Here is a 16,510-nt window from a genome sequence, read left to right as displayed (position 1 = left end):
GGGTGAAAAAAGCAGGGAAGGAATATCTCCGTAGATCCTCCTTTTATGGATGCCTACAGGAGACATGCATCCCTTCCTCATGGAGGAAGCCAGGAGAGACAACAGTTTAAATCCTTGGGTGCTGACAGCTTCTCCCAGAAGTGCTGTTTGTAAAATACTAGATTCAAGAAGGAAATGTCTTGGGGTAGGTGCAGCGGGAAAAGATTCCATTCTGAGCCAAGACAGGTGAGAGTGAAGATCCCTGCTGTCAGGAACAGGCTCTTATTGTTGGAGCTCTGCCAAAGTAGTATGCTCTGGAGGTGCAAGGAACCATCCTCATGGTCGACTTTCATTATAGTTACTGGACTACATTACCAGGATCAGTACTGGCTTCTGTGCACTGGATTGTTGTTTTTACTGAGTATTTCTGTGTTATAGGCCCTCACAAAGAACAGCAAAAACAAAGCATTTTGGAAACCTGAACACTGTACATTTTACTTTCTTGACATACGAACACGGTTTCAATGTTTTCCTTCAAATTTTGCAAAAAACCTCTCTCCTCTATACTTGTGGGCATGATTCTTCTCCCAGCTAAATCAACAAAAAACAGGAATAATTTCACTGAAAATGAATGAATTTACATAGCACTGTAAAACTAGAGAGATCGGAATCAGGTCCCAAGAATAAACAAACGAGAGATGGAGAGAGTTTTGAGGCCAAAGTGAGATACGGGCTGAAACCAGAGATGAAAATGAAACCTTGGTTGCAAGGTTAACTATGGAACTACTGTCCTGAGCAGTTCCGTAATTACCTTTGACAATCACTAACTGCTCCAACCGCAACCTTGGTCTTCTACAGCTCTGAAGACCCCTTATCCATTTTCTTCCTTTAATTTTTCATTTGATGCCCCATGTTGCATCCTCACCCTTCCAGCTATAGATTGGATGGGACAGTCAAAACTGTGCATTAAGACCCTAATACAACAAAACATTTAACTCATGTAAGTAGTCCCAACTACTCATATGCTTAAAATGAATCAAGTGCTTAAGAGCTTTGCTGAACTGGAACCTCAGTGGCAAAAACAAGTTCTTGTTGAGCAATGCAAAGGTACACTTACCTTACAGGATTAATTTAATATAGTAATCCCTTGGGGCTACAGTCATAATTCTTTCCCCTTAACAGTTACTTCTAGAAAAGCAATTTTTTTAGTTGCTAATTTTGAAGGTTTCTGTTCTCAAATTAGGATCAAATAGTTCTCTGGGGAAATGAAACAGTAATTTATTTGCTAAGTTTCAATAGTAAAAAAAGCAACAAAGGGATACTAGATACATTAGGATATTCATTTACTAGTTTCTATAGCAATGTGTGTTTTCACCAGACAAGTAGAGTACATATAGGAATGCTGAACCCTTCAGAAGTAAATGAAGAGCATTCTAGGTCGCACCCCTACTGTGGGCCTCCCACCCCCACCTTAGAGCAGATTGACGAGCTACAGTGAACCTTAAAGTTACTATTACAAACAAAAATCTAAACTATTGTACTGTTCCATAATGCTAATGTGTTTTTGCTTAATATGATCAGTATTTAACAAAGGACTGGAAGAAATAAGTATCCAATTTGATTCTGGCCTCAAGTTGCCGTTTAATTAAGTTTTCAATTATAACAAAATTAAGAGATTGGACACTTATCATTGAAACATCCCTTTCATCAATAAAATATCTGTAATGTTACTGGGCGACATCATAGGAGGAAAGTTCAAATGTCAAGCCCTGATTAAGCAAGGTGTATAAGCATGTGCCTAAATTTAAGTGCATGAGAAGCTCCACTGAAGTTAGGCACATGTTTAAATACCTTGCTGAACTAAGGCCCTACTAATGAATGTTTTGTATATGATGAACAAAACCAGAATCTTTGAACATACTACTTATTTTTCTTCCAAATTTGACTTAAGTTAACATTTTTCTCTACCCTCTCACTAGAACAAAATAAAAGCAGAATTTAAAAAACGAAACAAAAAAACAGAACTGAAATACTTCCTAACTTTTTTGCCTTTTTATACACAAACTCAATCCAAATTTGTCTGCATATATTAGCGTAAAAAAAAACCTCATAAATTTTTAGGATGTCTTTTGTAGTACTCTTGTTAAGCTTGACTAAGCTATTTTAAAACTTAATTTAAATATTTTTGTTCAAGAGTACGTGATTACTTCATGCTACTTACAGGATATTTTAAGAATCAAAGAGCCATCATGTTGATTTCTAATGTCTTGGCAATTCATTCTGTACAGGCTGTCAACCAGTTGGCTGCCACAGCTCCTTCTACATAGTAATGTAATATTTTAAAACCAGGTTGTGTGTTCATTTCATGTGAATGCTTGTTTTATAGCTGATTTAGATTTTACATTAATGGCAGTCCAGGCTCTTCCTTTTCCAATTACTTAAAATATTTGTAAATTTTATGTTTGTGCTTTTTGTTTTAGACTGGTAAAGCAATTATCTCCCTTTTTTGTGTATGTCTGATTTGCTCTATATTCAGAAAATTGGTGGTTTACGTTTTAATATTAATACGCCCTTTGGTTTTTATCCTTTCATTTCTTGTGTGTCTGTATATTTAAATTAATTGTGCGCTAATGTATTGAGCTAATGTATTGAGTTTGATACAATTATTCAATTTAGAATTGCTAAACTCTGTTGTTGTTGTCCTATTTTTATACTAATATGGTAACAGATTACTACTAATACAAGAGAAGTGCTATGTTGAAGTCAAAATTGGGTGCAGTGTTTCTTTTTATGCAATTCATATGTAATAAACAATTCAAGATGTACTGTACCTGAATTTTTCTCAGAGAGCAAACAAATAAGAAATCAAAGAGAAGGCTTTTAATGGCTACCATATTACAGTCGTTTAAAAACTGGAGAAAATATTAGAGATAAGGTTTAATGACCTCAAGAAACAGTGACGGACATTTGGTGATACCTAGAATACCAACAAACTTATGGTACCATTTGAATAGAGTTGCCAGCTATCTATTAGGCTATTCCAAGTAATTAAGATACAGGTCATCACATTATCAGGCAAAAGAAAGTAAATGTGAAACATCCCCAGTCATTCACATAGAGTATATGCTGCTTGTCCTTTTCTTCAAAAAGAGTGCCTACTCCAGGAGCAGGGATTGCCAGGGCATTCTGCCCCCTCACATACTCCGTAGATAAGGGCCTCCAAGGGGGTGGCATAGAGCTTTACATCATCCTATGCCAGGGAAATCCCTAGGTAACTAGGTCTGTGTAGCGGCTTTGCACCAGATGACAGGGAGGATCTAGTCCTATACTATTGGTAAGCTTCTGTTATAGCAACGAGATAAAGTATATGAAAATCATATTTCTGCCTTCCCACAATGCAGTATTCCATTGCAAGACATCATACAATAACCAAATGAACTATCCATGGTTATTAATTTCTTTAAGCTGTAAAAATATTACTGTGACATTTAATCTGGCCAGCCATCTTAAAGGTTAATTCTCTTTCCTGTTTCAGATTTTCCTCTAGGTGAACCAATCTGTGCAGTTCCTATTTACCTATTCCAAACAACCCACAAACTGTTTCACTGCTCACTCTCGCTGTTAAGAACATATTGACTTGCTGCCTGCTCTGTTGTTTAATTCATTTATGCTGAGAGTCAGGCATGAAGACAGAATTTTAAATGTGACATTTGCAGGCTGTTGGGTCATCTCAAGCTCTGACAACACCAGGGAATTCCTGACATACAAACAGGTCCTGATTTCCAATCTCCAATGTTCTGAACACATCAGATATTCTTCCCAGAGGTGCAGATTTCAGCCAAAAAATTATTAAAATCCCGTGTGTTTACATCTTGCAGAAAAGGCCTGTACACTTGAAAGTTTTAAAATAAAGCCCATGTTTCCTTTAAGCTAAAACTGGCATTGCCTGCAGCAAGCAATTCAACTGCAAAGAAACACTCTGATTGACAAAGATATTTGGAAAGATCTACAACAACAACAATTAATAAATACTCATAGGATATTCTCAGCAACTTTAACATTTGGTGGATTTCCATTTTCTCCTGTTGATCTATCATGGTTCAAAGTCAATTGTGTCTGAAGGCCAGAGCTGTAGATAATCTGCCATCTAGACAATATTAACATCTGGCCCAATGAGCCAGCAGTTAATTACAGCCACAATTAGAATGAAATACCTAAGGCAAAACTTTACCAACAGTGCTTTTTGTTGTGATACCAGCTATGTGGCGCAAGGAACAGAAAGTATGATGGCACTACTGTAGTTGGAAATGGAAATGTTACTCAGACCTCGTTCAGAATTATATTGGGAAGGGAAATTGTTTTCCCTGTTCAACTCTTCATTACAAATACATTGCGATAATGGTATTGTAATTTAGCTGTTTTTCAAAGAGAGCAGGCATGTTGTGATTCGGGTCAAGATGCAAGTTGGAAGAAATCTAGTTCTGTTTTTTAGGAGAAAAAATACAAAAATTTTAACTGCACCCTGTGCCATGGGTGAAATCAGAATTCTTGTGTCGTCCTGCAAGTATCCTTTCATTGCTGTGCTTTGAATAAGACCTTCATGATTTAACAGCTGTCATCTAAAGTTTGTGAGTGCCTCTAGCATAAGCACATTGATTCTGTAAAACCTAACAAAAGTATTACATTTTAAAGATTATGAATCTTGCCTACTCTGAAAGCAAATACTTGTAATGGAAAGGCATACCTGGTGTATTATCTGAGCTACAGGAAGCTGTTCAGCATATTTTAGTGGTTCTGTTGCCATCTCATCATTTGGAGCCCTGAAAATAAATGAAGTTCATATTAATAAATGTTCTTACAATTATTACAAAAAACAAACTCCTGGAATTAAAAACAAAAAAACCTACATTACTACCAAATACTGTTTGAAATGTTACATCTAGAGCAGTGGTTCTCAAACTAGGGCCGCCGCTTGTTCAGGGAAAGCTCCTGGCAGGCCAGGCTGGTTTATGTACCTGCCATGTCCGCAGGTTCGGCCGATCGCGGTGCCCACTGGCCATGGTTAGCCACTCCAGGCCAATAGGGGCTGTGGGAAGCGATGCGGGCCGAGGGACATGCTGGCTGCCCTTCCTGCAGCCCCATTGGCCTGGAGCGGCGAACCACAGCCAGTGGGAGCCACGCAGACACGGCAGGTAAACAAACCGAACCGACCCGGCCCGCCAGGGGCTTTCCCTGAACAAGCGGCGGCCGTAGTTTGAGAACCACTGATCTAGAGGGAACAATGTTTTGCTTCATTTTAATCAGAAAAGTAAATCCCCACCTTAAAATAGTTTTTAAAACCGAGAGAAAATAATAAGACAAGTTAGTGTAAATAAAACTAGTGTTACTCATGGCTGCTGTTTTTCACTGGAATAATTCAAATATGTAGAACGTTTAAAACCAGCAGGCGGAAACCTGAGAAAACCTTTTAATTTTGTTTTAAGTGAATTCAGCTGGTGAAAGATGCTTCCCTGATCTCCCTGGAGAATGAAGTTGTTTGTTTACAGAACAGGTGCAGCACTGGCAATGACAGTGCAAGCTTCTCCATATGGTCCCACTAAGGTAACTCAAATGTGACACCACCACGGGCAAGAGGATAAATCATTCTCCATCCTTTCTCTGCCAAAAATGCCATTCAGTACCAGCTGCGGTGGCGAGTTTAACAATGCAACCACTTGTCCGCTTTGAACTGGAGTAAGACCTTCAGCTGGCTACCCCGTTGATATGCTGCTGAAACTGTACACTAGGTTTCCTTGTCATTAAACCCAGATAGAGCAGTTTCCTTGCTCTCTCTCTCTCTGTCACTATGAGAGAGAGAGATGGCCCAGAAAGAAATCCAGTTAGTGTAAGATCTCTCTAGGAAAGAAAAAGGGGAAGCTAATTAGTAGGAAAAACCATTCTGAGGAACTCATTGAGTCTAAACCTGCTCCAATGTGTACACTCATGTACACTTTCAAAGTGGATTTCAGTCTTGGAGCCTCACTAGACAGCTCTCTGCTCCTGGATCCCCAACTACCAACGATGGCCAGAAATACTCTCTCTCTCATCTTCAGCTGACCAGAGAATTGAGCTCTTTCCTCTCCTGTACAGCACCTGCTTCAGGTCACCAATGCTTTGGTTGGAAACATGGTGTGTCTGGGACTAACCACCTAGGCTGCTCAGTCTCTTCATCTAGTGCAGAATGCAGCTGCCAACCCCTCTCAGTAGGGAAGAATTGTGAAAGCATATTACTGGTTGGCTACCAGTATAGATGCCGACTTCCCATCTTTCCTGTGGGTGCCTGACCCCCATTCTGCCTTCCAACCCTTCCACAAAGTCCCCGCCCCAACTCTGCCCCCTCCCTGCCCCTATTCCAACTCCTTCCCCAAATCCCGGCCCCAGCCCCACCTCTTTCCCACCTCCTCCACTGAGCGTGCCACGTTCCCGCCTCTCCCCCTCCCTCCCGGAGCGTGCTAAAGCTGCCAAACAGCTGTTTGGCAGCAGCCAGGCGGGAAGTGCTGGGAAGTAGGCAGAGGAGCGGGGGCGCGGCACGCTCACGGGAGGAGGAGGAGATGGGGCGGGGGGGGGGGGTAAGGGGAGCTTGGTGGCCAGGGGATGCAGAGCACCCACTAATTTTTCCCTGTGGGTGCTCCAGCCCCAGAGCACCCACAGAGTTGGCACCTATGGCTACCAACAAAACTCAAGGTGCTGGTTGTCTTTTGGGAGCCACAATGAACAGCTCACCCCATGGTTCAATATAGAACTGTTCCTCGTTTTAACCTTCCCTTTGAACAGAACACTCAGTTTAAGATTGAGTTAGGTATGCTTCTAGGAGAGGAGTATCACTATATCGTTGTATTAAACATTAGTACCAAAAATATGGCCTTATTCTTCCATGGTCCTATGTAAACATAATTATGACAATTATTCTGGAGACAAGTTAACCTGTAGGCAGGGAAGGAGGAGGACAGAAAGGGATAAGAAAAGGGAAACAAATTTTAAAGGTGTTTTTTGAACATCTCTCTATCCAGCAGTGTGGACCACACCATCCTTTTCTGCCTCCACCCCCTGCCCAGCCCCCTTCCTCTTTTTGCCCCAATGTACATTTTGGAATTTTCCTGTTTCAGCTGGAGGGAAAGATTGAGGTCGTCTCTTTTGGGGGCTGTTTGCTGCAACAAATTCTTAGTACAAAAGCCAATCAGGGCAGAAGAATTAGAGTAGTCAGAGTAATATGCATAATCACTGTGTGATTTTTGAGAAATAACTCCGCTGATTATGCAAATCCCTGTACTCTGATTGGCTAGCTGTCATTATTAGCCCACTAGGACATAAGGATCTGCATCCGGTATAGTTATTAAGAAATAACCATACAGTGATTATGCAAATCTGATATCCACAACCAGAGTGCAGAGAATTGTTATCCATCAGCAGCTGTTACAGCATCCATGCACTCTGCCTGGTTGAGACAATACCATTTGATTGGAACTGCAAAGAAACTGTTAGTATCTCTGCTACAAACTAAGGTAACTGCCCTGGAATCCCTGCTTTTCATACCCTCGGACAACTGTGGATATACTTTATGCACTGTGGATATACTTTATGGCACTTATGTTCTTTATACCTCAACGGGGATAGGGTCATTTACACCAACTATGGCTTTGATCCTGCAAGTTCTTGCAAGGTGTGCAGCAGGAAGTGAGATGCTGTCATAGTCCAGATCAAGTCTCAGTAGAGACTATGGGTGGGCATATAGCCAAGAGTCCTCTATGGCATGGAGAACCAAATCCACAAAGTGAAAATCTCAAACTACTTGTGCATCCAATCCCTTACTCTCTCGCGTCCACAGGGCAACAGAGGGGTAGGCTGTGGTGGAACACTGATTTGTCTGACGAGACAGGCCTAAGTGCAGTCCTCAGGAAACCAAATCAGGTATGTGTGCCCCTCTTTGGGCTTTTTAGTACATGCATACGCCGTACCATGCTATACCTAGCCATCAGGACTACACAAGAACATTGCTATTTCTCTCCTAGACATGAGACTTTTTAACCATGTGAGCCTCTATGGTTTTCATAATTTTATACAAACTGGATAAAAGTAAAGGTTCTCTGTTCTTGAAGGAAGTTGCAGCAACCAAAATGTTGATACTCTTGTTTGAAAAAATCTCCAAAGACATATTTAAGTAAAGCAGAACTTCACTAACTTGTGCTAATAACTGATCTGTGAATAACCACTGTGAATCAACAAATTTTGAGAATTAGCAAGTTAGTGAATAAAACAATTTAGAAAGGATAGTTCATGACAAATTTACTTTGTTCATTTGGAATGTGCAGTCCAATTTTCATTATTTATGATACTACACTGTACCAGTAAACCTACTGTATAATATTTTGTAAAATGCATGAGGTCTTACTAAGATGAGAGCTCCTTATGGCTCCATACTCACAGATCTTTCCTGACAAGAATGAGGGGGTGGGGGAGGAGGGCTTGTTTTTATAAACTGTGAATTATGGAACACGCAGGTTAGTGAAGTAACTAAGTTATGGGTCCACGGATGGATGGATTTCTCTCTCACTTTTTGAGGACAGGAGGGGCGGGGGGGCTGGTATGTATGTTTTACAAAAGCCTCTCTAGACATTTTACTCTCAGCTTCCTTCCCTTTTGATCAACCTTCGAGCTGTTCAAAATGATAAATAGTTTGTTACAGAACTGTCCTATTTTTCTAATAGCATTCTGATGCATTTATTATAACACCTGCATCCTTGGCTCTGCTCTGAGGGAGCCAAGACAGAGCTACTGTTATGCTCTCAGTTGAGAGCTGTGTATATGTTGTGATATTAAGCATGTCTATTATGGGTGTCATTCCCCTTAACTCAAAAAGTGTGCAACCTTCTGACAAGCTCCTAGGCTCTATGGTAATACATATAAATAGTAAAATAATTAATAACCACCACCACCACCATGGGAAAGTATTTCCTTATTTAGTGTCTTCACTTAACATTCATACCATGTCTTTATCCAGGTTAAATTCAGAACAGGTTTCAAAGACCTATGAGCTGATGTACACTAGAAAAGTTGTACCACTATAACTATGTCAGTTGGGGGAGTAATTTTTTATTTATACAGTTATAAGAGTATAAGTCCTAGTGCAGACGGAGTTATACCATTGTAAATGTGCCTTACACTATTAGAGCTTATTTCACTTTCGTAGCTGCAGGGTTTTCCTTTTTTTGGGGGTGGGGGGGAGGCACAGAGGATGGGAGAAGCATGATAGGAGAGGCTGGCTCTTTTCTGCTTTTCTTCACTGGAGAGGGGAGAAAGGTCAAGGGCTGCCCTGCTTCCTCTTCTCCATATCAGAGTGGAAAAAAAGACCAGGTTAGAAGAAATGGCACCTCCCACCAAGGTCATCCTGATTCTGCTTGTCCCCTTCACAGCGAGATCAAAGGAAGCTAGCACTAGTACCTCCTCCGAAGAACCCCCTAAAGCAGAGCCTGGAGGTATGCATCTATTCTGAGAGAAGATGGACATCAGGGAAAAAATAACTGGACTCTGCTGTGAAAAACTACTTATCTTATTGAGCCCCTCAGGGATCTGTCAGTTGATGGAAGTGTGCTTGATCACAGATGATGTATTTTTTGGACTATAATTTCACAAAATCCACTAGCTTCACCATTTAGTTCATTTATATTTCACACTTGGCTCTTTATACAATTAAAAGCTAATTTACTTTAATGCAAGCTTCTTTGTGCTTTTAAAATAATTCTATTATAAACACACAGACACTTTGAATTAATTAATTTTCCAACCAGCAATAGGCCTTTCTGTCCCAATTGAGCATGACAGCAGACTACTGCCAACAGTGTCAATACGAGCTAGCACACTAGCGTATAAAAACAGTATTCCAGTATGCCCGACATCTGGTAATTTAGAGCATAAGGAGATTTTGATTCTCATGAAGGAAAGGGGAGAGAGACATGAAATCAGAGGAGAATTAGGAAACAGCAAGAGATATCAAAAGAATATCTTAAAAAAAAATCAATTTGAAAGCAATTTCTGTATTGCTGCTGTGACTGCTCTTAGACAAGGGGAAGCAAGCAGAAGCCACAGAAAGTGAAGGTAATTCTACTAAAATGTGTCAAGATTTTTAGTGAGGAAGCAGATTTGTTATTTATATAGTGTCGTGTGGGCACATTCTGTTTCACAATAGGCAGCAAGTGCTAAAGAAAGAACTAAATCCCTATCACCCAGAGATGGCATATTACAATATGGGACAGGCACATTTTAATACTCATGAGTATGGCTAGAGTCTGGTATAACACTAAGAACAACATGTGGTCACTATAACTCATATGATTCACCCCAGAAAAAGAGGGCTTTCAGGAATTTTTTAAGTGTTGGAAAGCATGGGACTTGGTAAACAGGACATGCCAGAATATGTAGTTGCTTTGAGACTGCAAAACACTGAATAGTTGTCTAGGAGATTGTGGGCTGCAAGGGTATACATTTGTTCCTTTGCCGGTCTACACTGACTGAGTAGCTGTTCCAGGCATAAGAGCAGCACAACAGAAGAAATGCTGCAAGTGACAACAAAGTCACTATGTGGTAGCAGGATGCAAAGAGTGTAGCAATGGCCTGAGACAGATATCCAAAGCGAAAGAGAAAACAGTGGGGGTGAAAATATTAATTTAAAATTTTGTCTGGCACCAATAGCTTTACTGTCTATAAATACATGAACAAGTTTGCATCTGGCAATAAAAACAACACAAAATAACAGTACTTTATGCACCACATCAGAGAAAGTTATTAGGTTCCCCATTAAAGAGAGGCTGAAATGGGCTATATCTGGTCTGAATGAATAGTTTTTAAAATTGACCATTGAGAAATTTATGTACTATATCAAGACTAGAGAAGATTAAGAATTAAACCTTAGTTTAATGCCATCTACCTGTTCCACCTGCTAAGTCCTAGCTTTCCATGTTCTTAAACAGAATAGGTTTAGATGGTAAGAGTATCACTCAGCACCAACCATCATGCAAAGCACCAAACCATGGAAAGCATTACTCCTCCCTGGAGGTAGTACAATTAAACTCCACAATGGGTGCTACTCAAACTCTTCTTACCTTTCCAGCATGTGAATGTTTCCCCTACAGATATGCTCAACTATATTCTTTTACTAAAATGGGGGAATATTAAAAAGTAAAGTAAGTGTTTCAAAGAGATCCTTACAGAACTTCTCCTTTACCCCAATCCATTTTCTCAGTTAGATAGATGAATATTCAAGTGATCTAAGAATATATTTCAGCACAAAACACTTTGTGCTGACATATTTTGTCTTAGGTAGTGCAAATATCACATACACATGCCTACCAGAACATGTGGTGTACCTCATCCAATGCACTAAACGCTTCAGTTTTAACTATGTGGTGCGCCTAGTACTCAACACAATTTCAGTCATGTCCATTTCACTGTACCTTGGTAAACTGGACAGCTGGCAGCTTACCTTGGGTGACCTTGCATGACTGTCTAGCAGAACGCTAATGTGTATCTTTTGCAGATCATTACTGTGGAGCCCTCAAAGACACGTCTTCTAATGGGCAAGCGATTAGTGCATATTCAAGGATGACGCAAGGAGGGAGCTATGGCTACAATGGAAATATGCAGACATCTCATGATTCATGAATACTGCCAGGCGTGCCAAGATCTGTTAATAGGGGAATTTGCTCCATGGTGTTTATAGGACCTCCTCCAGTAGTGGCATGGCATTAGAGGTGTTTTAAAAAGAAGATAATCCACAAAGCAATATGTAAACAATACATGCATCTTATCTAGACAATAATGAAAATGTATACCTGAGGCAGAAATGATCTTTGAAATCATGAAAAAGTACTCTGAATGCTGTACAGGTAATCAGAGGGATGTCACCTCCCTATACACCAATATCCTTCACAACAAAGGCATTCTGCCTGCCTCAAATGTTTACAAGATAATGGACAACATTCAGATATCCACCCCAAACACATCGCCAAAATCATCCATTTAAATCCTCACCCATAACAATTTCACATTTAACAACACACACTTTGTCCAAGTGTTTGGAAACAGCTACGGGGACTCGGATGGCTCCCCAATATGTCAACCTCCTCATGGACCACCTTGAAGAAGAGTTTCTGGACAAATGCACCACAAAATCAATGATATACCTGAGATACCTCAATGATATTTTTTATCTTCTACACAGCCAACCTAAATTCCCTCACAGATTTCCACCACAACTTCAACCACCACCACCCTCCATTAAACTCTCTCTAGAACACTCCCACACTAGCATCGACTTCCTGGACACCCCAATCAGCTTCAATAATGGAACCCTACAGATACTATTTACAAGAAACCTATGGGTCACCACACTTATCTTCATAAACCCAGTAACACACCAAGAAATCTGTTTATCTACAGCCAGGGACTCAGATACCACATAATATGCTCTGAGGCAGTGGTTCTCAACCTGCAGCCCATGTGACAGCCTCAGGGCCATACAGATATTATTGGATGCAGCCCACAATGGTAAATAGGTTGAGAACCACTGCTCTGAGGAGAAAGTTCAAAATATACATCTTCACACACTTAAACTGCCTTTGTTAAGCAAGGACATTCCACCAGAGAAATAGATCACATCATGAAACAGGCCACCCAAATACCCTGAGAAAACCTGCTTCAATATGGAAATAAGATCCTCTCCAACCGCACACCCCTAGTTGTCACCACCCCACACTGGAACCCATATGGGGTATCATCGAACAACTACAACCCATATTCAATGGGGACCACATCCTGAAAGAAATCTTTCCTAATCCTCTTCTTCTGGCCCTCAAAAAAACCCCTAATCTCATCATCAGAAGCAAGCTCTGACAGAGCAGGACATACCAACTCAAAGCAGAACCAGACTCTGCCAGAATAACAGATGCAAAACCTGTAGACATATCTCCACTGCAACGATGATCAACACCCCCCATCCAACACATCTTTCAAGATCCATGGGTCCTACACATGTCTATCACAACATGTGTTATACCTCATCCAGTGCACTGAATGCTTCAGTATCAGCTATGTTACTGGGGATCACAGTGGATCACAAGCTAAATATGAGTCAACAGCGTAACACTATTGCAAAAAACAAACAAAAAACAAAAAAACCCACATTCTGGGAGTACTAGCAGGGGTGTTATAAGCAAGACACAAAAGGTAATTCTTCCACTCTGCTCCACACTGATTAGGCCACAATTGGAGTATTGTGCTCAGTTCTGAGCATCTCATCTCAGGAAAGATGTGGACAAAATAGAGAAAGTCCAGAGAAGAGCAACAAAAATGATTAAAGGTCTAGAAAACATAACATGAAGGAACATTGAAAAAACTGGATTTGTTTAGTCTGGAGAAGAGAAGACTGAGAGGGGACACAATAACAGTTTTTAAGGACATAAAAGGTTGTTACGGGGTGGGAGGGAAGAGATTGCTTTCCTTAACCTCTGAGGATAGGACAAGAAGCAATGGGCTTATATTGCAGCAAGGTCAGTTTAGGTTGTACACTTGGAAAAACTTTCTATCGGGGTGGTTAAGCACTGGAATAAATTGCCTAGGGAGGTTGTGGAATCTCCATCATTGGAGATTTTTTAAGAGCAGGTTAGACAAACACACGGATAGTCTAGATAATACTTAGTCCTGCCATGAGTGCAGGGAACTGGACTAGATGACCTCTCAAGGTCCCTTCCAGTCCTACGATTGTATGATTCTATGCGGGTGAAACTAGATAATCACTATGCTCTCAAATGAATTCCCACAGAAAAATGATAAAAGACAAAAACACCACATCACTTGTGAGTGAACACTTTTCACAAAGCAATCACTGTATATTTGGCCTCAGTCCTCCTATTCAAAGGAAACCTGCACAACACCTTCAAAAGACGAGCCTGGGAGCGTAAATTCATAACTTTATTAAATACTAAAAATCATGGACTGAATAGAGACACTTATTACAATAATTTATAACTCACTTACCCCTCCCTTTAGCTTCCTTCTCTCCTAAGCCTCCAATGACTGGAGAGGTGTTATGGGCCACTTCACCTTGAATCATCCCCTGAAATGGGTGTTTATTACTTATGCTAAACAATCTGTTCCACTTTGTATTCTGTGCCACTCTGAGTGCATTTCCGTGACCTGAAGAAGAGCTCTGTGTAAGCTTGAAAGCTTGTCTCTCTCTCACCAACACAAGTTGGTCCAATGAAAAGATAAAATGCCTCACTCACCTTGCCTCTCTAATGTAAGATAATAGTTAGTTGGTGCCTCAGCTAACAAACCAGTGGTCTGTGTTTAATACTTGGGTTAGGTCCCTTTATTACTAAACCGGCAGGGTTTGGGAGAAACAGAAGGCAAGGAGTGCCCTAACTCACTCTCACTCTCTGCCAAATTCTCCAGCAAACTCAGTAATGCTGCTGACGGACTCCGGATGCAGCACAGAACAGCCTGTTTAGTTGTGCGGAGGAGGAAAAAATTGCAGAACTCCTTGGTGCTTCTACTCCCACTAGCAAAACAAATAATCCCAGGTGAGAATAAATCCACAACCAGCTACGGTTTTACTTTAAATTTGGTATCACTTTATAATTAGAATAATCTGAGATTTAAAATAATACTTAAGGTCACAAATTGTTTTGGAAATACTCACTATTTAATTCACAATCTCTTTTTTAATTAATCGAAGCAAGATACAAAACAGGGATAAGAAATGAGAACACCGGAGGAAACTATTTCTATTGAGAAAAAAATTAGCATGTTCTGAGTTTGAAACACTGTTTCTTTTTAATAGCATAAAGACCAAAGTCTATCCACCCAGCCCTGGGGCACTTCGCTGCTTGACTGCTCATTGCATCTTGCACATCCCATTACAGTTGGGATACATCCTGAGCTTTGCTTCTGCCACTCATGACAATACTCAAGACAATCCATCAAGAGCAACACTTCATTCTTCACCTTTGCTCCTTGTAGCAAAAGCAAAAAAGTGATGAAAACAAAAGTCAACACCACCCAGAAACCTCTGACTGAATTTCAATGAAATCTTAACAAAAATAAGAAAAAACCCAAAACAAAACAAAAAAACACAGAGAGTCACAACTATCAGTCAGAAGGTTCTAATACTATTTAGATAACAATAGTGCTATAAACAACATGGTACACCCTGCTGCACCTAAATAAGCCTGTTAGCTAAAAGTTTTGGGAACAATTATCAGCAGAGCAGTGGTTAATAATTACATGGGACCAAACACCATAATCTATCAGAACATGGAGAGTCACCAAAATCAACAGTGAGCCTGCTCTTAAAAACTAACAGCAGGCTGTGCCAGGAGGTGAATACTGACCATTAAGTGGTTATAACTAGGATTTACACTTATCAATCCATTAAGATCATCCTTTCATCCCACTGTTTCTGCCTGGCTTGCTTCAGATTCAAGAGAACTGTTGTGCATTAGTTTATACTGTCAAGGCTTACTTTGCAACCAGAAGCATTTTTAATTTTTTTTAAATTAGATTCTCGTTTTGCTTAGATTTACATAGTAAGTTTTTCACAACAGATCTTAAGTTCTCACATTTTCTTCACCTACAGTATATAGTTCTATTTTCCCAGTTCATGAATCATGCAATGTACTAGCTCAGCTGTAATTTCTCACGGGACTGTTGGCTCCATCACAAGAGTCAGCTCCCTACTTTGGTGTCAGAGTAGTGGTGGCAACTTCATCAGATCCAGTTTTATGTCTCCCTTTGGAATTTTAGACCTCCTACTACTTATGGCCCTGTGAGAAAAACGTTGTAAATGTAGACCATTGGTCTCTGTGCTTTTACTGACAATAGCAACTCTGTTGTAGTGCTGACACAATATTAGTTTGTCAGTATTTCTGCTATCTATCTCATTTTTCTAGGGCATATAAGTTGCCTATAGAATGGCAGTCAAGGTTGAAATTTAGCATACAAATACTTTTTCCTTTACCCAACAGTGGGAGAAAAAAACGCTCTCTGATAAGCAGTGTTAAACTACAGGAATGAGAGAAAAAGGTTAGCGATGTCAAATATACTTTTACATTCCTATAAATATTCACAAGACTTCATTCCAGTACAAATAATGGGTAAGCCAGTAAGTCCTAAATACCCCAGAGCATTTTGGGCATTTTGAAAATGAACAGCTGTATTCTAAAATGTGGCTTCCTGTATTGTAAGTGTACAGGTAGGTCTGCCCTGAAAAATAAATGCAGCATTTGATCCTCTTGGATAAAACACTAGCAGTTGTATATATACAGAGAAAAGAACACAGACACAGAGAGGATTCAGAGGCAGTATACTATAGAATACAGTATACTATAGCTAACCATGTTTTTCCTTTTTAAAGAGGATTTTGTTTATAATGGTTCCTTTCTATAATCTACACTAAGTACACCACATACTGCCATGCCAAAAAGAATTTAGGACAGTATCC

At 40.1% G+C, this 16,510-nt stretch overlaps 1 protein-coding gene across 2 annotated transcripts in view; it reads right to left on the bottom strand.

Annotated features, from left to right (window-relative positions):
- PIGK (phosphatidylinositol glycan anchor biosynthesis class K) overlaps nucleotides 1-16,510 on the bottom strand; it is a 137,887-nt gene that overhangs the window by 30,564 nt on the left and 90,813 nt on the right. For both annotated transcript variants that reach the window (XM_039486704.1, XM_039486702.1), the window contains exon 10: nucleotides 4,724-4,799. In XM_039486704.1, coding sequence (XP_039342638.1) covers nucleotides 4,724-4,799 — 76 coding nt within the window. The remainder of the gene's footprint in view (nucleotides 1-4,723; nucleotides 4,800-16,510) is intronic.

Source organism: Mauremys reevesii, linkage group 8 (assembly GCF_016161935.1).
Source record: "Mauremys reevesii isolate NIE-2019 linkage group 8, ASM1616193v1, whole genome shotgun sequence".
Taxonomy (NCBI): Eukaryota; Metazoa; Chordata; order Testudines; family Geoemydidae; genus Mauremys; species Mauremys reevesii.
The sequence above is the reverse complement of the archived record's forward strand: the minus strand, read 5'-3'. Positions and strand labels throughout refer to the sequence as shown.